Raw genomic sequence first — 27,363 nt, forward strand, 5'->3', positions numbered from 1 at the left:
TCTGTTTTTTAGGCTTAGAGGCCTGACCATGCGGTCTGGGCGTCGGTTTTCTAGGCATAGTTCGAGTTTTAGGCCTTGAAGAAGAAGATGGCAGTTTAATATGCAAGTCAGTAGGCCTGATACAACCTCAGAAGTCAGTGCCTGCACAGCGACTCCGGACCCATCCAAGGTAGAGACATCCACAGATTCCACAGTTGAAGCATATGCAACATATCGGACTCTGAATGGGTCTCAGTAGAAGCCTGCGAATCTGAAGTAGCGGGTAATAGGGGCTGCGAAAGCGCCTCGCTGAGTACTGATGAACTGGCGACTAGTTTAGGAGAAGCGTCGACGGCAGCTTTGGACCTAGGCAGCCTGTCTCTGTCTTTATCTTTGCGTTTTTTCAGAATGTCGGTAGTCGGATGGCTTACCAAAGATGTATCTTGATAACTGAATCGAGTACCAAAATATTTCGAAGCGTAAATATACCAACAAAGAATAATTTGTTGCTTAAATAAGGCACAAAACCGACAGCAAGGTATGTCGTGGTCAGGGCCGAGGCAAGGAATACAGTACAAATGAAAATCTTTGCGAGGTATTTGCTTTCCACAAGAAATACAATTACTGAATTTTACTGACATAGGTTTAGAGCAAGAAAAAGTTTCCCCAACAGGGTACTTAGCTTTAGTTGAAGACTTCAGTTCTGAAACTCGAAAACGAAAATTTCAGGAGTCGGCCGACCGGCACTTGTGAATTGCTTCTGCTTCAGACACCGCACGACAAGAAAGACTGATGTAATGGCGTCAGCTACATGCTTTATACCCCTGCCTAACTGACGTCACGGAAGATGAGACAGCAACCGACGCAGGATGCAAGACTTTGATAATTAGGCCGACTGAGGGCTACTGCAAGCAGATAACCCAAATGTGATGACTGCAACAGTGAAACACGAAGAACATCCATACATACACATCCTCCCAATACCTTGGTTCCCTTACCAGTTTTCTCAAATAAATTCCAGCCCCTTCTTGCTTTTTCTCTGTACCCCTTCTTGCAGTCATCCCTATTGGGAAGATCTCCTTTCTCCATTCTCTTGTTGGCTTAGTTCTTAGAATACTTTCTACTACTCAAGGAATAGAATATTCTGTATGGCTGTTGTTATTCTCCTTAAGGATCTGCATCCCAAATCCTGCTCTCTCTCCCTATTTCTTGAACCCCCCCCCCATTTTATCATCATCCCTTTCTACTTTGAATTATAGCTTTCTGCTTGTGTTATGTCCATTAGCCCCAACTGTGCAGCTCTGAAATATCCCCTCACTTCAGGTAATCCTAAACCACCTTGTTCTATGAGAAGGATCAATCCTACTTGATCCTTGCCCTCTTCCCCTCCCAGATAAATTCCTTCACCTCTTTATTAACTATTGCCCATAACTTCTCTGGTTAATAAAAATATGCTGACATGTACATAAAACAAAAGGGACTAAAAATATTGTCACTGCTAGAGCTTCCAGTTTCTCATTTTTTGTATTATCTTTTTAGTCTCTTCCCACATATCCTTAGCTACCATAACATAATCCTTTTTAATCAATACTCCTACTAAATACTTCATTTTATTGTGTCCCCATATATATGGATACTGCTGGACCAATTTGTGTGTGAGTAGACAGTTTACAGTTACAGCCTTTGTTTTATCTGCATTAATTTTATATCCTGCAAAGACATGGAAATTGTCTCAAGTTGTTTCACAACTCGGAAATGTTTTATAAGGTACAAAATAATATCCTCTGAAAATAAGGCCAACTTTTCCTGATTACCATACTAATTACATCCTTGAATTATGAAGTCCCTTATTTTCTTTGCCAATGGCTCTAAATATAAAGCAGATAAAGAGGAAAGCAAAAAGATGGCAACCCCAGCCTGGTTCCTCTGTTCAGACACAACTTGTCAGACAGGAACCCTCTGACTTGAGTTTTTGCCTCATATGCCCTCCTAATTAACATCAGTGTATCACATAAAATCCCAGCTTAATCTGTCAAATGCTTTCTATGCATCAAGACCTACCAACAACAGTGGTGTTTTCTTGCACTTCCCCTTGGATAATCATGGTTCTATTAATATCGTCAAATATTTGCATTCTCTCCACAAAGCCACGCTGATGCATAGGTCAGTTTTGGCAACAACTTTGCCATTCTTTTAGCTATTGTAGACAAACATTTCAAAATAATGACTTAAAAAATTGAAATGGATCTAAATGAAGCTTGGTCTGATGGGTCTTTAGGTATTACAGCCACCATAGCTTTCAACCAAGATGTTGATGCTTCACCTCCTTTTAATATAGTTAAACAAAATCTTCCAGATCACTAGAACCTTCTTCCTACCTAGCTTCCAAACTTCCACAGGAATAGTATTTATTCTTGGGAGACTTTTTCTGCAGATTGACTGCATGTGACCACTTTTATCTCATTGCCTCCTATCTTAACTGTTAATTATTGAGACTTATCTACTACTAACCTTGGTAAACCTTGGTATACTTAAGTGTTTGATAAATATTTCCATTTGTGGTTTTTCTTAATTTCCAAATGTCTCTATTTAATACAATTTTTTATAAAATTCAGAAATCTCTCTACAGAGTCTCTGGCTATTTTTCTTGTTACAGGCCCCTAACATATTTCCATTTGTGTTCTCAATTTCCACATTTCTCTTTTATAAAAATATTCATAAAATTTTGGAAATATCTCTAAATACCTGTACAGGATCTCTTTTTATTTTTCTTATTTTGGCAAAAAACACTTTCTTACTGCATAAGTCTCTGTGCTAAATGTTTCTCTGCTCTGGAGTTATTAAAAACAGTTGCTTAACAGCAATCGTTCTAAGCGTATGCACATTATCCAGATACTCCCTTATTTTCTCTTTAGCATTCTGCAGTTGCGCCTCGTCTTGTTCTTTGAGATTCCCCTTATTCTGCAATACTTGAACATTTGTCATCCCCTTAGAAATTTGTTACTTCTTAACCAGATCTCGGTTTCTTTTATTTTGATCCTATTTTTGAAATCCGCTTTAATTTTACCCACTCACTCTTACTTTAGAAGAAATTTCTATCCTCCCAAACTCCTCTCAAATATTTTCACGACCCATTAATTAAATTACTATTAGTTAGGTGGGGAAGTGCCAGTGTTATTTTTACTTCATTATCATGCATTTTTATTTTAGCTGATATTGATGCATGTTCTGAATAGTTATTGGATCTGTATCAAAACTTTCAATTAAATGAACAAGCTCCTGTGAAATACAATTTCTGCCTAGTCTAGACCAGTTACTGTACCTTGGGGAATAATATGGAAATTCTCTCAGTTCCTAGTACCGAACTCACACCTTTCATACCAAATATTTTCATAAATTTCGTCAGCAATCAACCCTTTTTTATTATCCTTTCTCTGCTCCCCAGATACATCTTCACGTTTGCAAATCAAGTTCCAGTCCTTACTTATAAGTAATATTCGCTGCTGAGACCTGACTTCTCCCAAAATTTTCTCAAGATCCATAACAGCAGTTTTAGGTGGAATATAAATACGTCATCATAATTCTACTCCCTTGCCAATAGCCCCTTAATACCCCAAATCTACCATTATTTTTTGTTTCCTCTTCTTTCCCTATTGGAGGTGCTCTAGCAATTATAAGTACTCCCTTTTTTCTTTGTCCCTGACACACTGCTGAATATCCCTCCTGGAATCCTTTCTTTATCAAATTTACATGCTCACTCCTTTCCAAACGAGTATCGCATAGCATTGATATTTGCACTCTGCATTTCTTAACATAATTCAATACACTTACCTTTTTGTCTATACCTCTACAGCCATTCACACTCAATATGGATATTGTAGTTATTATTCCCACTTATTATATAGGGCAGCTTTTTTAAGTCTAGTTCCCGTTTTGTGTTACATGCATGCACAAATGTGTGTCAGGTTAATCTTTTATACAGTTTCTTGTCATCTCAATTTGAACCTATGTCACATCTTACAAGACTTTTTGTTTAAATTAATATCCTCAAACAAAAAACAAACACCCCCCCCAGAATACCCCCAATCTATTAACTTAAAACAAACATACAAAACTATATACATCTTCAAATAATGAAGTTTAACCCTCCTGATAGGAACAATTGTCCAAAACTGGCAGCTGTATCCACAGGCATTACCGGACCTAAAATTAATATTATCCATGCTATGTGCTCTACTTACATGGATTGTTGTCTGTTCTTGATTTTTCTTTATTCCCTTCCCAGATGTGAGAAACAGCTTGTACGGATTAATAAAACAAACTTTTAGCCTTAAAGTACTCTGCTTTTAATTGCCTGCTCATATAGTCAGCTTGACCTCTTGGAAATAAAAGAACAAAACTGTATAGCTGCCCTCATCTGCAGACTTCTCAACTCACACATTTGCTTGGTAAAGGAAAAAAAAAGTTATGTACTTACCATAACATTCCATCTGTGTTGTCCATTTTCATTCTTCCTCAACCACTGAGTTTGGATCCAATCCTCAGATCCAACTCAGCCGTTACTATAGCTCGTGGTAACATAAAAGCTCTCAAGCTCCTCCTTACCCATAATGCCCAACCTCTAACATACCTCAGATCTTGTTTTCTATATGACATAAAAAAGAAATATTAATGTGATATCCCATAACAAGCCATTAACTGGAGCTCAAATTAAGGTACAGTGGTGCCCTTATGTTCTTTCAGGAGTCTATCATGAGAACGTATGGGGGATGGTTGGCGGGGATTTGAAGAAAAAGATGGACAACACAGATGGAACATTATTGTAAGTACATAACTTTTCTATCTGCTGTTGTCAATTTTCATTCATTACTAATGCACTGGGACAGAGTTCCTCAGCCACCTGAAATCCCAGGAGGACTCTTAAGGCTGCACATATATCGTCCATGGAACACCTAGATAAAAATGCTGACGAAGTTCCCATGGATCTAGTAGAGTGGGCCCTTAAAGGTTTTGGTAATGATATACTTAATTTATTGTAGACAAAAGATATACAGTCGGTAAAGCCATCTTGTCAAAGCTGCTTTTGTAACTGGTTTACCAATTTTGGATTCCACAAAGGAAATAAACTGTTGACCAGATTTTTTAAAGTCTTTTGTTCTACACAAGTAGAAATGCAATCGTCTATGCACATCTAACAAATGCAACATGTGCTCTCTTTAGTTTTAAAATTTTGGAAAGAAGACAGGCAAATTAATGGACTGGCTGATGTTGGATTCTGACACCACCTTAGAAAGAAAGGAAGGAAGGGTTGGTTCAGACTGCCTTCAATTTCTTCTTAGGAGGTTCTGTTAAAGACGGCGTAGAGGATCTGGATAGTCAAGAGAACTTTTTAGCAATCTCCTTATGCTTGGATTTTGGGATTGAGCCCCAGTAACTGTCGCAGAAAATGTAGACGGTAATAATCCTTTTAAAATTAACTTGTTTTTCTGATCTGTTACTGCGACTGGATTGTTTCTGGATATTGAACAGTCTACATTTAAGTGGTCAGCGCTAAGACAATATACACATAAATGATGTGGGTCTGAAAGAGGGAGTTTATGACCACACTTGGAACATTTCTTAATGCCTTAGGGCCCTTCCTCTGACATTTTGATAACAACAATACTAAAGGTACAGAAAAACTTTTTTTTTCCTTTGGGAAGGGGAGGTAAAGAAAGTACCACCAACAATAGTACAAGAGATTACACAAAAAAGTGTAAAAAATTCTACAAGAAATAAAAAGGATTTAAAGATAGCAAATACCAACAACAGTAATACAAATGGAATACATTCTAGGTATAAAAAGGGAAAAAAACACGATTTATGGATACTGTAAATTAAAGACACTTATCCGACTTTCACTCAAGAGCTCTGATAACCATGTCTACTTCACAAAAGCAGCAAACAAAATCTGGGATATGTTAGGGGTTGGTGTATTATGGGTAGAGAGGAGCTTGAGAGCTTTTAGGTTACTACAACCTATAGTAACGGCTGAGATGGAACAGAGGATCTGATCCGAACCCAGTGGTTGAGGAATGAATGAAAACTGACATCATAAGATCTTTTCAATATATTCAGTGTTCTCTTATTTACTTGCTTATACAAACCACTTTGCAAAAGTAAGAAAAAACATATCAAGTCTGCATATATTATAATCTGTGCACTTTTACACCCCATTCCAGTGCAACAACTCAATATTACAGCATATTAACTTAAATTTGCTAACTGCGGTGGTGGTGCTGCGGTAGCGCTGTCACCTCATAGCAAGACGTTGTCCCATTCGATTCTCAGCTAGAGCGTCTTCTGTGTGGAAGCATACGTGAATGGGGCGTGCCTTCGTTGAAGGTTGTGCATCAAAAATCCACTACCAATCATTAGCAGACTAGAGTTCCGCTGTGGCGACCCCTAACCAGGAAAAAGCCGAAAGACACAAACAAATTAACTTAAATTTGCTTTTGTCAATCTTGTCTTCTCTTTTACACTGTAATGCCTACATCTCTTAAAACTAAAAAGGAAAAAAGATACGCGTTTACTTTTGTATTTTCATCATATACAATAACTAAAAATGCTTTACTATACAGCATGGAATTTATGCCATGAAATGATTTTATATAAATATTGTTAAAAACAAAAGTTGTTTTACTTAATTATGTTTCCCTTTTAGTGTCCTTCTAAACATTAATGACATGAGCTTTGCAGTTCCCTACAAATTTAACGAAAGCAACTAAAGATTGATCTTTCCATTTTTTCTTGTAAAGCCAAATATGATTGAGGCTTTATATTTATTCAGTGTTGCTGGTCTTCTTTCTGGTCATTGCTGTCTCCCAACCCCAAACTCCAGTTCAAGTCCAAGCGACCCCAGATTCTATTAGTCAACTTCTGTGTTTTTTTTTCCGTCTCTTAAGCATTTTCTTTTCAAACACTGGATAATGAGATTTATCATCAGAAGAATGAGAACCAGAGTCCCGTTCTGTTTGATAGCTTACTTTTTGCTAGACAAACTTTTGTATTTCCTTCATAGCCCATCCCGCACCAAAAAAATTACTTTGATCCTCCAGGAAAAAAAAACATTCTGAAGACAGCTGGATACTGCAGATTGAATCTCAATACCTGCCTATCAATATTCATTGACATTATCTCCAATTTTTAATACTTTGCCCTTCTGCCACAGTTTTCTAGTGGTATGATTGTATCTTTACTAAACAGGCTGCTTTCTCATGTCCCAAGTTTGGAGTATACACAAGATGTGCCTTTTTTCAGTGATTTAAAAAAAGTTCAGTTATAGATTTGCTGTTCTGAACTGTTTGTAAGTTTCTTGGAGGCCATTGTTTGCTTGGGCTAAAGGGAAGTCTCTGTGTTCATCAGTGGCAGTGATAAACATTGAGCAGCCTGCCTGCCCCTGTGGGAGTGGTTACTGCCTTGAAACTGTAGTTTTATTGACCATTTTGGGTCAATTCCTAACTCCTTGATCTTCCTCTCTTAAAACCTGATTGCCTCGTGGTTTTGGCGTCTTTTCAGACTTGGTGGCTGTTGGTGAAGCACCCACCAAGAGGAGAAAACGCTGAGATAAGAAAGGAGCCACTTTTGAGATTTTAAGTATTTTGCTTCAGATTATTTGTTAAGTTTTTCTGCATTGCCGCCTACTTTTGAACATTTTCTGGCTTGTTAAACTTGATTTCTGTGTTGGTAACTGTATTTAGAACACAACCTAGAGTTGATTATTGAATTTCCTGCCTGCACTTATTTTTAAATCGTTTTTTTTTCTTAAAACTTGCATTTTATCTGTCTCTGGCCTAGCACTCAAGTGTGGGGTCATTTACTACACTGTTCTAACTTGTTGATACCTGTTAACCTCTGCTTTCCTAAAAAAAAACAAAAAAACAAACAAATCTTGCTTTTTTCCCACTTTTCTGAGATTTAAAAAAGTTCAGTTACAGATTTGCTGTTCTGAACTGTTTGTAAGTTTCTTGGAGGCCATTGCTTGCTTGGGCTAAAGGGAAGTCTCTGTGTTCATCAGTGGCAGTGATAAACATTGAGCAGCCTGCCTGCCTGCCCCTGTGGGAGTGGTTACTGCCTTGAAACTGTAGTTTTATTGGCCATTTTGGGTCAATTCCTAACTCCTTGATCTCCCTCTCTTAAAACCCTCTTTTGCACGGTTTTGCGCGTTTTTGCGCATAGCGCAACATCGGGCAGCGCCGCCTAATTGGGTTTAAACTATTCCTGGCTCCACGAAGTCTGCTCTTCACCTTTTCCCTTAGAACTGCTCTCTCTCTCAAAGTAAACACCATATTCTCATTCTAAGGCCCCTCACTGGTCCAAATAAGTAATTTTACAAGTTAGCACTAATAAACCATAAGCACTACTTACTCTTATACTCTCTAAGATTACCTTGTCCCCTACTGGTCCGTTTTAATTCAGTTCCCTATATTACTCTAGCATGTCCAAAGGTCAGTCAATGGTTTCCTCTCCAGTCCAGCTGGTGAATCTGGGAATTTTGAGGCAATGCTACAACTGTCTCATGTACACAGACAACCCTCTCCTCCTCCAAACAGGTTCCAATATATGTGAGAGATGCAACCATATTGCCAAACTGGAGGCTGAGCTCTCTCATCTCAAAACTGGTGTAACTAGTCAAGAGGAGAAGGTAACCTCACACAACACAATTCCAGTATCACATAGTCCCACCACAACAGCGAACCAAACACATAAAAACACAAAAACATACTTGGAGGCTCTAAATATAAATCTACCTAAGCAACAGAGACCTCCAAAGCAGACATCCCACGCAAACGCTACCCCAAAACAAAACACGTACAACACATAGCACACAAAGTCAGTGTGCCAAGCAGTCACAGCCCTTAAGGCTGAATAACACATCTGATACTCTTGTAATAGGTGACTCTATTGTCAGACACACTGACGTCCCGCTCACCAGGCTGAATAAAGAGAAGGTCACAGTGAGCTGCCTGTCGGGCGCTAGGATCCGCCACATAACGCAAGCACTCAGGTCACTCCAAAGCAAATACAAATATGACTCAGTCATTGTACATGCTGGCATGAATGACCCGAGACGTACCTCCCTCGACTACATGAAGAGAGACATAGAGGAGCTCTCTGATCAAGTAGCCCAGGCCCGTATGACCCTGACCTTGAGCAGCATCTTACCCTCACCTAGAATGATGCCACAGTATAAAGACAAAATGATCGATTTTAACAATTGGCTAAAATTTTGGTGTCATTCAAAGGGGATCCAGTGTCTGTCAGCCTGGGATGACATGCTTGACAAGCCACGCTGCTTCGCTAGGGAGGGCTTGCACCTGTCACCCCTGGGCTTTCGGATTTTGGCAAAGGCTCTTGCCACCACCATAGTGCCTTTTTTAGGCAAGGCTCAAAAGTCAAACCCACCTCCATAGACAGCACAAGGAACAAGAAACTAAGGGTAATGCTGCTAAACGCCATAAGTCTTAACCTCAAGATGCATGCACTCAAAGTTCTCCTCAGTATGGAGAACATCAATATCTGTGCAGTGACAGAAACCTGGTTCAAGGCTCCAGAGAGCACCCCAGCACTACCAGGTTATACCTCATATCATGCTTTTTGACCCCAAAACCCAGACCGAACCACAAAAGGAGGGGGAGTTTCCATATTTATCAAGGATATCCACACCTCCAGGTTAGTGGCATTGCACGCATCGGAGACCATCCATGTGCAACTGACAGTGGGCAAGACTGCTTTTCAGTTTATAGCATCCTACAGACCACCCTCTCAAAGTCAGGAATCCCACTCGGCTTTCCTGAAAACATTGGAGAACATGAAGATCTCTCCGAACACCATTATATTGGGTGACTTCAACTACCCAAACAGACTGGGAGCATTACTCAAGCCCCAGCACCTTAGCCCAAAGTTTCCTGGAATTTATAAACTCAAATGCTATGGAACAACTAGTCACCACTCCCACAAGAGGGGAAAACATACTAGACCTGATAATTACCAACATGGGGACTCTATGCTCCATACCAGAAGTATATCACTCATTGGCAAGATCAGACCATAAATTAATTTCACTGGATATCCACATCCCGACCCCACCCCCAGCCCAGAAAAACACAGTGAAAAACTTCTCAAAAGCGAATTTCACACTTCTTAAAACCGAAGTGGAATCCTTCAAGGCCCCAGAGTCAGTGGAAACTACGGCCCAAACTGCAGAATCCTATATAAACGCATTCTACGGACATCTCCAGGAATGCATGGATCATGCTATCCCAAACAAAATCAAGACCCAATCATCCAAAGGCAGGTGTCCAGTCTGGTGGACCCCAGGTATAAACTGTACAACAGAAGGAGGAAGCTACTACATGATAGAGCAAAATCCCTAAAAGGGAAGGCATCTCTGATCAGTACTAGCAAAAAATTATGATCCCTCATAAAATCCTCCAAGGCCAGCTTCGAAAGAAAAATTGCACAGGACACTAAAGACAATCATAAGGCTTTTTTCAGTTATGTTAGGAACCTGGGATGCAACTCCCAGACTTGTTCTGAGTTGATTCTAAACGACAAAAAATACACTGAACCCACAGACGTCGCCAATATCCTGGCAGACAGGTTCAGTGCAAATATCCCCCCCCCCCAAAAGAGCAAGTATCTATCCCGGCAGAGTGCAGCCTCCCAAACATCTCTGATGCTCAGGTGAAGGCCGCCCTCTCCAAAGCAAAAAACACTGCTTCCATGGGACCAGATGGTGTCCCGGGTTGTGTCCTACATGAACTCCAAGAAGAACTAATCCCTCAAGTAAAACTGCTGAACAATCTCAGCCTCACTACAGGATATGTGCCCAAAGAATGGCGTACAGCAACAGTGGTCCCACTCCACAAAGGTGGCGCCTCTGCGGACCCTGGAAACTATTGCCCCATAAGCCTGACTAGCCTAGTATGCAAGGCTATGGAGAGGATCATCATGAAACTCAAACAAAGACATTGGGGACCTACAGACACTAGATCCTACCCAATTTGGCTTTGTCAAGGGCAGATCCTGCCTTTTGAACCTGGTTGACTTCTTCGAAACAGTCACCAAGGCCATAGATGAAGGGAAGGTAGTCCACACAGCCTATCTCGACCTCGCAAAGGCATTTGACACAATACCCCACTCAGGCATCATAAATAAGCTATCCAGCCTAAATATAAACCCCTATGTAACAAGATGGGTCGCAAACTGGTTCAAAGACAGAACCCACAGAGTCAAGAGTTGCTGGGGCCATGTCAGACTCGAAACAGGTCACAAGTGGCGTCCCACAAGGTTCTGTCCTGGGACCTCTCTTGTTCGGTATTTACTTTTCTGAGGTACAGGCCAACGTGGGAGGACTATGGCTCACCAAGTTCGCAGATGACTGCAAACTGGGCGCTATAATTGACTCTCCAGCTGACACAAACATCCTTCAAAAAGGTCTTGCAGAGACGGATAACTGGTGCCAAAGCCATGGTCTAAAGCTAAATGCCAAAAAGTGTATAGTCATACCCTTTGGCAAAAACAATGTGCCCACAAATTACCACATAGGTGATAACCCATTAAGTACAGAGAAAGTAATTAGGGATCTGGGGACCCAAGTTGATAGCAATCTCTCCTTTGACAACCACATTGCCAAAGTGGTTAGAAAGACTTTCTACATAGCCCACCTCATCATGAAAGGATTCACATCTAGATCAAGAGAGGTAATCGTGCCCCTTTATTCATCCCTCATCAGGCCCATCACAGAATACAATGCCCCCTTTGGGATGTACCTTACCAGACACATGCAGCAATTAGAAAGACCCCAAATGTACCTCACCAGGAGAATCAAGGGACTCAAACAGATGCCATATGCTGCTCGGTTAAAAAAACTCCAGCTCTACTCAGTTGCATACCGCCTACTTCGAGGCGCTCTATGCCTGACATATAAAGCTATGTCCAACCCAGTATTAATGGACATGCTCCACCTCAGTAAATCTAAATCCCTTAGAGCCACGCACTCGAGGGACTTGAACCTCAGCACAGAAATAAATAGAACATGCTGGAGGGACAGATTCATAACCCAGAGGCTCCCTTCGCTCTGGAATAGAATTCCAATTCATGCTAGGCAGAGCACCTCACTGACTCTCTTCAAGAAGAATCTTGATGAGTGGATGGGGGATCGTAGGTTTGTCCCGGGGATTACTTCCGTGTCACTATTAGACAGAGGCACAGTAAACTAAACTTTAAAAAGGGCACAGTATACTCAAATCAAGGGGTGGAATAAGCCAAACACAATCGGGCTAGGCTTATAAATGCCCCAGGGCAGATAGCCTAGTATAAACCTATGAACCTATAAATCTTACTGTGCTAGAACAGTCCAGTTGCTGATTTGTGCTTTCATAACATTAATGCAGTCTGTTCCTTCTAGTTTCTCTGGTACAGCAGAGAATCTCAGTTTTTCTCTGCGTTCTCTGTCCTCTACCATTTTTTAAAATAACTATTCTTGAGCAGTCTCATACTCAGACAGTCTTTCCTTCATTTCAGCCTCTGATGTTGCAGCTTTATCAGTTTATCTGAATGGTTGTTTTAAAGCTTATTCCAGTTTTCACATTTTTATTTGAGTTAATACAGTCCTTCAATGTTTCATTTATTTTAATCAGCTCTGATCACACTTGATTTATTTTTTCCTCTAGATTACTGCAAGTCATGTCTTATACCAGAGCTGGTGCTTTAACTGCATTTTTCTGAACAGCTGCAGGACTCTTCCCAGTCATTGTTTTTGCTTAACTGTTTCTAACTGATTTTCTTTCAGGCACTTTAAGTTTTTTCTTTGCTGGCATCCAGATAGTGTACTTACCAGCCAGTAACTGTATTTACTAAAACTGACAGAATTACTGGGCCTTCTCTGTTTCTTTTTCCACAATGGGAGAGCTGAAATTAAGTTGCTGGTTAGTGTGCAGCCATCTTGGAAGTACATCACAAGGAAGATTAAGGAATATGGAGAAGGGGGTGCAAGACTGGATCCTTGTGGTACACCTTTGATAACAGGTGCAGATTCTGATGGAGAGAATGCTATTAGCATATGTCATTGAAGAAGCTTTTAAACCACTGAGTGCTGTCTGGATGACAGTAATTTCAATCACTTTGATTAGGAAAAGACAGTAAACTAGGAGGTCAAATGCCTTTGTCAGGTCTATAGATAGGGTATCTGTAAGGAGGCCTGTATAAGTGTTTCACAGAATGTCATCAGTTGAGGAATAAAGTGCTGACAATACTTTGTCCAGCTAGAATTCATGCTATTTGGAGGAGTAAGTATGTGGTACTGCTAGATATAGTGACAGAGTTGAGTGTAGACTATTTTTTTCTAGAAGCTTGCCCAGAGTTGGGAGGAGGGATACTGGGCAGATGTGCAAGGTATTTTTTGGGTTGATCTGCTTTGGGGGTGGTTTAACTAGAGCAGTTTTCCAAATTTATGGCATGAGGTTTTGTATGAGATGTAGATTTTATATGTATAGGTGAAAATAACACACAGTTGATCTTGGCAGTAATGTAAGAACTAGGGGTTTATTTTGTCAGATCCAGGAGGGGTGTTGGTGGGAATATTTTCTAGTAGAAACTTCTTTGGAATTTATGCATCTGAAGTGGAAAAGTGGAATAGGTAATATGTGATCTGAGGGAGTGTGTAGTTTAATGATGGACAATTCCGTAATTCTTTATGGAAAATCTTGTGGTGAATGCTTTGGTGTGCCACAATGAATGTTTTTTTATACAGTTTGGTCTGGAAGTTTGGACATTTCACCTTTGACAAATCCTATGACTAAGGAATATTATTGCAGCAGTAACTCCCTGTGAATAGCATCTTATAAATAGCCAATATGCTTATTGAGGTCACAAATATTCAGAACTGGATGGAAGTCATCAGTTCCCTTCAACACCATAAATATGTAGGAATAGAACCACATGGCCTTAATTCATAGGAAAAACTGCTCCTACAGCCTTTTATGGACAGAGCTTGGCCCTATCCCAAAAGCTAACCAGGGCCAACTTAGTGTCTGAACTTAGCCCTTTTCTGGGGGAACACTAGCGAGTTCTACAATGTGATTTATAGGTCTTTCGCTATGTCTCTAAAAGCCAGGGCAAACTAAGAGAACTGTTACCTCTGCAACAGTAGTTAGGACTGTAACCGCTGGACCAAGAAAGGCATCCCTCTTGGGTGACCTGTCCAGCATTGAAGAAGCCGAAACCTTGTGATGCTTAACTGCCTTCAATGGTCTGCAGGGAGACTTCATTTTTGGGTTAGCTGGGTCTGAAGGAAAAGGTGCAGATCATAGAGGTCATCCACAATGGAGAGGACCAGCTTTCTTTTCATGAGGTCATCCATCACATCCTGAGAGAGCAGGCAAAAAGGATAGTCTCAGGCTGGCCAGACTGTGCAATGCAGAGGCCTGAGAATCTAGCATTAGACACAAAGTCATCAGAGTTAACATGAAAGCTCACCCTAGCTGTATACACAATCTTATTCACATCATTTTTAAGCCAAGATTTAACAAAGCTGCTTTTCATATCAAGAATTTGAGGCATGCAGTAGCAAGTAGTTCAAAAGGAGGTTGGGACAGCTTTTCTAGAACAAAGTTTTAGTCCTACTGTGGCATCACAATGTTATTTGTGAACTCATTTAAGAAATCTTTTAACTAGAAGTAGTGAAGCTAAGGATGAAGGTTCCAAGGGAAAGCAAGCTGATAAATGTACCTTCACTGAAGCAAAGGTTAAGTCCTTTACAAAAAGTTCAGACAGGTACTGAAGAACAGGAACTCCAGCTGTATGGGAGGGGGTTCTTGATTCCTCCTTTGGCACCACAGAAGAACCAGTGATAGTTCTGCTACAGCTACTGATGATCACAAAGGCACTTTGTAGACCTGGCAAGTTTAGGTATTTCCTGCATTTTGACACTGGATGTGAGCAGTTAGCATTTTCCTAGAAAGGCAAGGAATGGAAGTAAGCTGGGACAGTGTGAATGACAGAAAAGAATATGTAACACTGATGGAGTGAAGTCTGCTTAATCAAACAGCAGGGAACATGTGCATGGACCAAAGGGTGGAAGTGGTCACAAAGCAGAGTTATAGCAATTTTTCCCCAGCAGGTACAGAGCAAGAAGTCTGCAATCTTGTTAGATGGACCATTTTCAGAAGTCCTGTCACAGTAAGCTCTGTATCCTAATTGTTTCATTTGCCTTACCTTAAAATAAGCCTGTGAATAAAAAGCTTTGAATAACAAGACTGTTGTCATTAAATATATTTTTCAGTCATACAAAGTGAGGCATCCAATACACTGTCAAATATTAGTTGCCGTTTCAATGTCCGAAGAAAACAAAACTGTAAGAACATCTGTTCCCCATGACAAAGGCAGCAAAATAGTAAAGGTCATGTAGTCTTCCTCAAGCATATCAAACGTTCAAGCTCTGTATCCATGCTTGACGGTCTGCACAACCTTTAGTCAGATCCCCTCCCCAAAGTTTACACAGATGTTTACAAACTTATTTAAATGTAATTTTTCATTTTTAGATAAAATATGAATTAGACATTACTAAACGAACTGCTATATTGCAAAAAATGTTTTATCATTCTGCTTTTGATCTACCATTATAGAAAGGCATTTTTAAAAATAAGAAAAAAATCACACACAAAATATTGTTTACAATGACTTCTCTTGTACTTCTGCTGTACAGCAATGCCACTTTTAAATGTATATGAATTAACGCTGTAATATTTCTTGCCTGATGCACTCAGGCAGCATAACTATACCATAATACAAATTTGTTCTTACCTTCTGCTGAAAAACCAAGCCATGCCAAGTAGGACTTTTTTGGTAAAGATAAAGGATCTCCATGGAGAACTTGTTTTTTCTTCTTTCCAAGTTCCATCAGTTGTACTCCAAGACACTGCTCTCCATCAAACCCAGTGGCTAAGTAGAAAAAAATTTACAGGGAATTGAGTTATTTTCCAAATGCACAGAATATATTTCTGTTAGATGAAACGACACACCGTTCAGAAATATGTCCAAAACATATTTTCAGACCAGATACAATAACACTCACAATGTCAACATTCAGTGACACTGGTGGAATTATATTACAACCTTTTGCTATCACCAAAGGCTAGCGGCTTCCATGGACACTGTCTACATTAGATGACAATAAGCATCACACATACCAGACCCTCTCAGCTTCTGAACAAAATGCTCTCTATATATGGTTTTAATTTACAACAACAAAAAAAAAAACTTGCAACACAAGTCTGCTCTGTTGGTGCCAAGCTGGCTGGTAAGTCAATGCAAAATCTATATTTATTTGTACACACAATATTCAACCTTCCACTTTGTTTTCTCCAAACATCTTTATTATATTTTCACATATGACAAAGGCAATTTTACATTTATGTAAATGAAAAATATACAAAATGATACCACTTTAGTTGTAAACACTTTACAACACAGACACCATTGAAACAACTGTAGTTGCAAACATTATACATCACTTATAAACCATCTAGTCATTGACAGTTAAGCATTATATGGCTCATTCAAATCCTGCCTTTTAAACCTTGTTCCTGCTCTGCATATATTGTTCCCACAATTCCCGTTTTTCCTATGTAGTTTGTTCCTTCCCTTTTCTAAAGATCCCAATTCCAGTTGTTTTATATTTATTATTACATTCACTACTTCTAGTAAAGTTGGACTGTACTTTGATTTCCATTTTCTAGTAATTGCTTTTTTGGCAGCCACCATAATTAGACTCAGCAAGGCTTTACCATCTCTAGGCAATTCTGATTCTGTAGCATAACTCAAAAAATTCATCTCCCCAGTCAGTCCAATTTGCTCACTCAGCATCTCGGGCAGAGTGGTCTGCAGGGAATCCCTAAAGTTTGCCAGCTCATTACACTCCCAAAATATATGTTCCCAGCTATCTCTTTCTTGAGTGTCACACCTCCAACACTTGCTATCCACCTGAGAAAAAATGTGTGTACTTGGGGTATAAAAATACCTATGTAAACACTTCCAGGCAAAGATTCTAAATCTTCTAGACTTTCTTGCATATTTGGGAAATATACATATATCCCCCCATTGTCTCTTTGTGAATTGCTTATCGAAGCTCTCTTCCCAATCCTTTCTAAACTCCTCTGACTGATTCTTATAATCATGCAATATTTTATATGTTTTACTAATTATTCCTTTTTTTAAGGCAGCTTCTGTTCTAGAGTCTATTAAAAACTCTACCAGTGCTGGTATTTCATTTAAGAGCGCCCTATTTCTTTCTCTTTGCCTATACTCTGATATCAATCCTTGATAGGGAAGGCAATCTCTAACCTGCAGTCCAAATAAATTCTTGGCCTCTTCCCATTCTACTACCTTTCCTTTCTAGTTATTTGCTCCCAATACCATGGTTCCTTTGCCAGTTTTCTCCAATAAATTTCAGCCACCTCTTGCCTATTATATCCCTGATCACAGTCATCCCTATCGGCAGCATCTCTTTTCTCCATTCTCGTGCTGGTTTGGTTCTTAAAATACGCCCTGCTATTTTATTAATATAATACTCTATGATTTTGGTTGCTCTCCTTAAGAGTCTGCATCCAAAATCCCAATCTCTCCTTATTTTGTGAGCTTCTTCCCTGTGTCAGCATCATTCCTTTCCACTGACAGTTTTCTGCTTATGCTATATGCAAGAGCCTTAATTGTGCTGCAATAAAATACCCCCGTCCGCCTGGTTCTACTGGTAGAATTAGCTTATCCCACTTGACTCTTGCTGTCTTCCCTTCTCAGATAAAATCCTTCAACTCATTTTTAATTGCTATCCACAACTTATCCTCCTGTTGACAAAAATATGCCTGACCTGCGTACAAGACAAAAGGGAATAAAAACATTGGCTTGTATCTTAGCATTTCTATGCATAAAACAGAACTTCCAGTTTCTCAATTTTAGTATTATCTTCTGTTTAGTCTCTTCCCACATATCCTTAGCTGCCACCACAGAGTCATTTCTCATCCATACTCCTAAATATTTTATTTTATCATGTCCCCATAAATATGGATATTGTTGAACCAACTCGTGTGTGGGTACATAATTTACTGCTATTGCCTTTGTTTTAGCTTCATTAATTTTGTATCCCAAGAAGATCTGAAAGTCTTAAAATGTTCCACAACACTGTAATGTCTCTCTGGTTTTGTCGTGTATAAAATAATATCAATCTGCAGACAGAGCCAGCTTTTCCTGACTACCACACCAATTATATCCTTGAATGTCTGAGTCCCTTATTTTCTTTGCCAGCAGCTCTAAATATAATGCAAACAACAAAGGGGAAAGTGGACAACCCCGCCTGGCTCCTCTATTAAAGCAAAAATTATCGGAGAGGACCTCACCCACTTTAATTTGCGCCTCCAATCCCTCATATATTCTTCTAATTAACCTTATAACTGTAATGGGGAAAGCAAATGCTTACATTGCCCTGTTCATGAAGACCCAGTTGTTGTAGGACAAGATCAGTCTATTAAAATGTGTATTAATTTCTTCTGCCTCTTTGCTACCTTACCTGGTAAGGGCATATCATCTACCAGCCCATGCAGGTAAGACAGCTTTATTTAACCAGATTACCTGAAGTTGGTATGCCCCTCATGTCTCCTCTTTGATACTTCAGTATGTCAACAATTGTGCTATATGTCAAGAGTATAATGTTAGTAAAAATGCAAACATTAAGACTGCATGTTTACCACCACCCTGGGGACCTTTTGTTAACGTGCAGCTGGACTTCATCCACATGCCTAGGACTAATAACTTACAATTTATTTTGGTGGTGGTGGTGTGTTTTCGGCATGGGTGGAAGCAGTCACAGTTGTCAAGAAACTCATGTATAATTTTATACCTCATTTTGATATACCGTGTATTATCAATAGTGACCAGGGAACATATTTTAATAATTCATTAATGAAAGAGCTATGCAAAATTTGTAATACACAGTTGAGTCTTCACTGTCCTAACCATCCACAGTCATCTGGATTAGTAGAAAGGGTAACTAGGACTCAAACTAAAATTTCAAAGATTCGTGCTTAATGAACATGAGGGCCTCACTGAATGCCACCAGGAAGTTCAGTCTGTATGAAATATTGATGGGGAGACCCATGGCCCTTCCAGCTACCCCTCCAGTGCGAAATGTAGATTTAACTTTGCCACATGATGCTATGATTTCATATTGTCGCAAACTTGTTCATATTTTACAGCAATATCATCAAACAGTAAAATCAGCAGTTCCCCATTCCTCTGACTAGCCCTGTCATCAACTGCAGCTGGGTGATCGGGTTTAATTTAAAAATTTTCAGAGGAAAAACTAAGTCTAAGGTGGAAAGGACCTTTCCAGGTGCAGCTAACAACCCTGACTGCTGTTCACTGTGCAGGACTACCAACGTGGATCGATTCGTTTCACTGCAAGAAAACGTGTCATGTGGGGACCCCAGACAAATCATTGCAGCAAACAGAGGGAAATTGAGGTGTGACAGGCATATCATCTGCCCAGTGAAGGAAGTCAACTGTAGTAGCAGTCCACATGATGAATCTGGTGACAACAGGTACCCTTTTGCTTTGTTTTTCCTGCTGTTTCCTCTTATAAACTGGTAGAGAGAAAACAGTTTCTTGCTGGTTCTTCAACAATAAGCCACAGACTTGAATGTAACAAACTGTTGGGAGTGTTCGCATATACCTCATCATTCTAAGGCAGGGATTCCTATGATTCCCATCCCTGCATCACAGATGTCATTTGAAAAAGATCTTGGTGATATCACTCTAACTTGGCGTAACTTTCTCAAAGGTTGTGTCTCTTCAACTTACAACCACACATCATGAGGACACATGTTATGCCAGAAATGGGACTGTACCAGTAGGAATCAGCAAATGTAATGACACCAGGCATGAAAGTGTGTTAGACTCTTTGCACTTAAAAAGCTATGACTGGGGGCATGGCATGGGTATGATAAAGGACAGTTACTACCATCTTTGGTGATCATGCCTACCCCTGGTTGCCTACAAACTGCACTGGATGTTGCTTTGTAGACTGATTACCTCTGCTATTCAGCATTTCGAAAATCCTCCAGCAGGTAGACTGACAAATAAATGAGCAATCCACTGGGCAGAGCAAGTACTTTCAGTCTTTAATCCTGGGTAAGGAGCACAGAGGACAATGCTCAAAATCATCATGCTTGCTCAAATTCTTCAGGAGATAGTCAACAAAACTTCGCATCACATCAGGATGGCAAATCGAGTAATGGCTGAAATGCGAACTGTGGTGTTACAGAATCAATTGGCACTTGACATAATACTTGCTGCAAAAGGGGGTTCTCATGTGGAGTTCATTGCTGTTCTTATATTAGTGACTATCATAATGAACAGGAAAAACCAGCAAAATTCATGGAGCAAAGGGGCAAGGATTTGGACAGCACATCAAAACAATGGACAATTTTCAGATGGTTGGCCAGTATTTTTGGTAACCTGGGAACTAGTATAGTCCAGGGTATTGTATTTGTACTTTTTATTATACTTTTAATATTCTCTATTTTGAGAGCTGTAATTACAGGATGTTTAATCTCACCTGCACGTGAAATGCTACTGCACATAACAAATAATGAAAATTCTATCTCAGTAGGTGACAATTATTATGATGTTGAAGCTAATTTTATCAAGCTAAGAAAAATAAAAATATAAATTACATGTATTGTATGACATTGATAGTGTCAAAGGGGGGAAACTGTTATGGGACAAGATCAGTTTATTAAAATGTATATTAATTTCAGTTTCATTAATGATTCTGTAACATGATTGTTAAAAAGCAAACAATTTGTATGGAGGGCTGAGGAAAAAATACAGCTTAATAAGCTGAAGTTACTGATGTGTTTCAACTGCATTCTTTTAATACCTAATGGGAAAGTAAGTGTTGTAGGAGCAGAGGCATGTTAACCAGTGTAAAAGATATTTGTTAGCTTGACTCCTCCAGGCTAGAAGTGCGTTGTTGCTAAGGAAAGCGTGAAATATCCAAGGTCAGAAAACAAGATCCTTGGAGCAGGTGGGTCATGTAAAGGAAGGTGTTCACATGAAGTCCAGGGTGAGAATCACGAGGAATGAGAACATTTCTAAAGTCACTGATTTGTTAAAAACATTTTTACTTCACTATCCTGCATGGTTGAATTGATAAGCAAGTGCACAAAACATGCAGTTTCCTTTGTTCAGTGAGGCTGGTTTATATACCTTTATGAAGATGGTCTGATCTCCCAGCACTGTAAAATAAATTTCTGTTTGCACATCCTGAAGTATTATTCTTGACTGAAGGCAAAATAAGTAAATCCTTAATGTCATTTATTACTTTAGCACAGTCTAATCTGTCAAATGCTTTCTCTGCATGAAGACCCAACAATAAAAGTAGTACTTTTTTTACATTCTGCTTCCCTCTGGATCATCAATGTTCTGTTAATATTGCCAAATGTTTGCCTCCCCTCCACAAAACCACACTGATCCATATCTCTATCAATTTTGGTATCATTTTTGCCATTCTTTTAGCCACTACAGACATGAACACTTTATAATGATGGTTTAGTATTGAAATGGGCCTGTATGAAGCTGGATGTGATGGATCTTTACACTCTTTAGGTATTGCCATTACCACCGCCTTCTTCCAGGATGCTAGTACTTCTCCTCTTAATACTGTTAAACAAAACCTTCCAGATCTTTATCACTTTTTTCCCTCCTAACTTCCACAGGAATACCATCTATTCCTGGGGACTTTCCTGTAGATTGGTTAAACATAGCCATTTTATCTCATCCCTTCCTAGCCTGTTAGCAATTGAGCCTCCTCTTCCTCTAACTATGGCATATTTAAGTCTTCATAAACATTTCCATTTGTACCTTTTATTGATTTCCATATTTCTCTGCTTTATACAAATTTTCAAAAAATTTCCAAAATATTTCTAATACTTCTACAGGGTCTCGTTATCTTCCTTGTTATAGGCTCCCTAAGCTTGGTGACTGCCCTTTCCACTTTCTGTTGCCTGAGTTGTGTTAAAAGTTTTTGTGTTCTAGAATTATCATAAAAAAAAACAGTTGCTTAACAGCAATCTTTCTACACTCGTGCATATTATCAAGGTAATCCCTTGGTTTCTGTTTAGCATTCTGCAGTTGCTCCTTTTCTTGTTCTGAGAGATTCCCCCTATTTTACAATACTTTAACATTTGTCAATCCCTCTAAATAATTCTTGTTACTGTTTAACCACATCTCCCTTTCTTTTATTTCCAGCCTAGTTTTAAACTCTACTTTAATTTTATCCCACTCCTTAGCTAAATTTTCAGAAGATAATTCTATCTCCTCTAGTACCTCCTGAATTAATTCCACAACCCATTCCTTAAATTCCTCTCTTTTCAACTGACAGGTGAGAAAGCACCAGTGCCTCATTTTTATTTCAGTACTTTGCATTTTTATTTTAGCTATTATTGGTGCATGATCTGAAATAGTTATTGGATGCGTTTCAAGACCTTCAATTAAATGCACATGTTCCTGTGAGATATAAAATCCATCTAGCCTAGCCATGTTTTTGTATCTTGATGAGTAATATGTAAATTCACTCCGAACTGCTAGTACTGAATTCACTCTTCTAGGTCAAATTTCAAAAATCTACCCTCCTTTTTTATATTTTCCCTTCTAGGCCCCCCCCGACTCATCTTCAGTGTTGTAAACCACATTGCAGTCCCCACCTATAAGTAATATTCCTTGCTGAAAGCAGATTATTTTTCCCAGAATTTTCTTACGCTCCATTATAACAGTTTTAGGGGGATGTAAATGCATGCCAGTGTGTAATCCTCCACCCTAGTGAATAGCCCCTTAATACTATGCATCTTCCATTATTATCTTTTTCCCCTCTTCTAGTACTATTAGAGTTACTCTTGCAATTAATATAAGTACTCCTCTTTTCCTTTGACCCATATTTTCTGCTGAATAACCACCATGAAAACCTTTCTTTATCAAATTCACACGTTCAGTTCTTTCCAGGTGCATCTCCTATAGCACAGATGTTTGTACTCTACATTTTTAATATAGTTCACTACTCTCTTTTTTTATATTTATCTGCAAGACCATTCAGATTGAAAGGCATTACAGAAAGCATCACTTTCTTATATAGTTATTATTACCATCTTTTATACACAACTGCTCTTTTGCTAAATGTCTAGTTCCAACTTTTATGCTACATGTATATACTGTTCGGCAGGTTGGTCTTTTATACAGTTGTTTCAGGTCATATCCATTTGCGCCTATGTCACAACTTACATAACCTTTTGTTTTTTGAAAGCCCTCAAACAGAACAAACAACCCCCCAAAACCCTTCCTAAAAACATATGAGCTTAAAAATAACACACAAAACTATGTACATCTTCACATATTGAAATTTTTGCTTCTTAACAAGGACATAAGCTCTAAGTTGATAGCTATACACACAGGCTAAAGTTATCCAAAGAGAAAAGGTTAGATATGCTAAGACGCATGGTACAGCCTATGCTATTAGTAAGTGCTATTTGATTTTGTATATCTTTGTAACTCTCCCAGTTGACAAAACATTTGAATGTTTTCAGTAAACACTTTATCCAAGCCACTTCTCTTTATCAAATTGTCTTCTAGTGACATGCAAACCAGGCAAAAAACTTCTAATGGTACCTTGTTTATCAGAAAAAAAGCCTTACAATATTCAATATTCTTTTTCATTTACATGCTTTGTAATAAACTTGTTATTGGATAACGCCTAGGGTTTTTACCCAGTCATTTCCCTATGCAAGCATGGGAAAAAGCACACTTTTTTTTTTTTTTTTTTACACATAGGCTCTTAACCATACTCTTCTGCTCCCACCATCTCCTCCTCTCCTCGTTTTACTTTTTTCATTGCAACACCTTCATTTCTCACAACTGAATAAAGAAAAAGAGAGAAGGGTGAACAAGAAAAAAACAAAAGCACCTGTTTATAATGGTATCCTCACTGCATTAAAAAAACTGAGAGAATTTTACTTCAAGTCTGTCACACCTGGGAAAACCTCTGATTGTTTTCACGGAACATTATGTCCTTGTCAATTTCTCTGTTCTTTTTTCTTCTTTTCCCTCAGCCAATTCCCTTCCACCAGACTGTCTCCAGTTTCTCTTTATCAGATCATCTCCATGGAAACATGAAGACCAGCTGCAGAAATGCTTCTTAGCATACATATTTGCAAGTGCTAAAAAAAAAAAAGCCTTACAATATTCAATGTCCTTTTTCATTTACTTGCTCTCCCTGTTAAAACAAAAGTCCTTAATCAGTCATTTCCCCATGCAAGAATGAAAAAAGCACATTAATTTGAACTCTGTCATGCCCCCTTAACCAGGCGCCCCCTTTTTCTTTCTTTTTTTTTGTTTTTCCTTTTAATTAGATTGTCTATATTTCTCAAAACTGCGAAGAAAAAGAGAAGATGGGAGAAAAATAAAAACACCACCTGTTTACAGTCCCCATTACACCCCAAAATAGCATGCACAGAAAACCATGCAACACAGATGCAGTACTATTAAGAAAAAAAAAGTGTTTTCTTTACTTACACTTGGCGTTCTCACCTCTCTTACACTCCCCAAAAGCATTTTTCTGAACATTACTGACATGAAGTAGAGAATATACTTTAGAGTCGCCCATTCAACAAATTTTGAAGTCCAATATTTCCAGATTTTCTTGTGCTGTCATATTTCACAAATATAATTACTGCATTGTAATCCCACATTAAGTTACTGATTTTATTACTGTTCTTCTCAATCACCCAACTCTAGTCTCTGCTTCATTTCCAACATACCCTTGATTCTTCTAGTCAACTCTAGTGTTCCCTTCCTTCTCTCCAACATTTTCCATTGAAATACTAGAAAAGGTTTCACAGGTGCAATCTCTCTGTGGTCTTTACTACCAAAGGAACAAGAAGCCGAATCTCCTGTTTCACAGCTCGGTTTTTGTTGGATAAACTTTTATATTTCTTCCTTAGCATGCACCTCATCAAAAAATGATTTTGTCCCTCCAGGGAAGAATACCTTGAAGACAACTGAATACAACAGTTTGTACCATAGAGGAATGAATTTACTTCTCTTTTGACTGATGTACAATGAGTAATCATTCTCCACAAACACTGTGTTGTCTCCTACTTTTAGTATTTTGTCCTTCTGTCACAGTTTTGACAAAATCAACTCTTTCTGCTGGTAAGATTGCATCCTTACTATTAAAGGTCTAGGTTGCATTCTTATAGCTAGATTTGGAGCATACACGCAATGTACCCCTTCAACTATTAGGTCCTGCTGTGGAATACCAGTCCAGTTACGTACTTGTGCTTTCATAAATCTAATGCAGTCTGTTCCTTCCAGCTTCTCTGGTATAGCTGAAAATCTCAAATTTTCCGTATGTGCTCTGTACTCTAATTCTATTATTTTTTGAAACATCTCTTCCTGAGCAATTTCATATTCAGCCAGCCTTTTCTTCATTTCAACCTCTGACTTTTGCAGCTTTATCATCTCATCTGAATATCTGTTTAAAGCTTGTTCCATTTGCTCCAGCCTTTTGTTGTTTGTGTTGATATACTCTATCAGTGTTTTGTTTATTTTAACCAAGTCTGTATGCAGTTGTCTTATATCATCTTGTAGGTTTATTGGAAGTCATGTCTGAAGGTTGCATGACGTTTTGCTGAACAGCTGCAGAACTCTTCCTAGTCAGAGTTTCTTCCTCACTTTTTGCAGCTAATTTTTTCCAGGCCTTCTGTATTTCTTTATCCCTGGCATCCAGGAAGTGTACTTACTAGCCAGTTACTGAAATTCACCAATAAACACAAAGTCTAACGGCCTTCTCTGCAGAGTTTCTGTTTTCACAATGACAGAGCTAGAAACAAGCTGTTACTCAGTGCGCAGCCATCTTGGAACTCCTCATTCAACCTTCCATTTTAGCTCAGTGGAAACCGCTTATATATGGTATGAGAATAGACTCTACATCTAGATTAAGAAGATTTTAAGTGCAATCAGCTTCTCAACAAAATCTGCATTATGAAAATGACATACTTATAAAAGGTGTGTACTTTAACATTAACATTTTCAAGTAATTATTCAGAGGGTAAGTTAAAATACAGCATTCAACAGACTTAAACAACTCTTTCAGAGACCCCAACATCCCGCTAGCAAGCCAATATTGGACTATATTTTGATAAAAAAAAGTGACTTTGTTCCTTCCCCAGACAATTCTTTGAAGGTGATGAGCAACACTCAGAGGATAAAGATTGCCATCTGAAAATATAAAACAGTGTAAGAAACTTCTCTGTGTGGAAGATTTTCAGTCCATATTTCTCTAGTTAATCACTGTATATTAATCAGATCAGACAATAGTAGTAGAAGTAGCGAACTTAAACTCAAGTAAAAAAAAAAAAAAAAAAAAAAAAAAAATATATCATTTGAAATATTGTACAGAATTACTAAGTATTCGAAAGTAATCCAAGCAAGGCAGGCAGTCTGTTTCCAGTCGAAAATCCTTTAAGTACACAGACAAGCAATCCAAGTAAAACAAAAATAGAGTAATAGTTTCCTCACAAGCTTTCTAAATATATATATATATATATATATATATATATATATATATATATATATATACTTTTTATCAAGCAAGGGAGTGGTTTATTGTGCTGTAAAACTTTTAGTTATGTACTCACCATAACTTTAGATGTTTGGGATCCATCTCGCCTACATTCAGTACTGATGGGCTCAGAGCCGATCCTCGGCTCCGACTCGGCACGCTATGCTATAGAGCGAAGCCTCTTATTGGCTGAGCTATTCTTCATCCCAGGATGCACCACCACTAATCCCCCAGATCTTGTTTGTCCGCATTCATGCACACACACATAACTTGTTTATATAACATTGCCAGATGTTTCAAGATGAAACAATAGAATTCGGACCGTCCGATCTCTTCTGATCTCCAAGGCAGGGGGATGGAGGGTGGGTTATTAGAATGTGGCGAGATGGATCCCAAACATCTAAAGTTATGGTGAGTACATAACTAAAAGATGTTATGTGATCCTATCTCGCCTACATTCAGTACTGATGGGACAGCGTCCCTAGCACCTAAATCCTGGGTGGCTCACTGGAAAACACTCCTGAGCACTGTGGAACCAAATGAAGCTCGCCCCCGAGATGCCACATCCAATTTGTAGTGGGAAATGAAAGTATGCAGGGAAGACCATGTAGCCGCTGGACAATTGTCACTAATGGCAAGCTTAGAATGGAATGCTATTGAAGTAGCCATAGCTCTTG

General features: G+C 38.9%; 1 protein-coding gene across 3 annotated transcripts in view; it reads right to left on the reverse strand.

Annotated features, from left to right (window-relative positions):
* The window catches only part of WDHD1 (WD repeat and HMG-box DNA binding protein 1), a 2,322,801-nt gene that overhangs the window by 819,460 nt on the left and 1,475,978 nt on the right, over window positions 1–27,363 (reverse strand). For all 3 annotated transcript variants that reach the window (XM_044074408.1, XM_044074407.1, XM_044074406.1), the window contains exon 15: window positions 15,826–15,963. In XM_044074408.1, coding sequence (XP_043930343.1) covers window positions 15,826–15,963 — 138 coding nt within the window. The remainder of the gene's footprint in view (window positions 1–15,825; window positions 15,964–27,363) is intronic.

The sequence above is a fragment of the Protopterus annectens genome, chromosome 6.part0 (genome assembly GCF_019279795.1).
Source record: "Protopterus annectens isolate FY-2018-M chromosome 6.part0, PAN1.0, whole genome shotgun sequence".
In the NCBI taxonomy this organism is placed as follows: Eukaryota; Metazoa; Chordata; order Ceratodontiformes; family Protopteridae; genus Protopterus; species Protopterus annectens.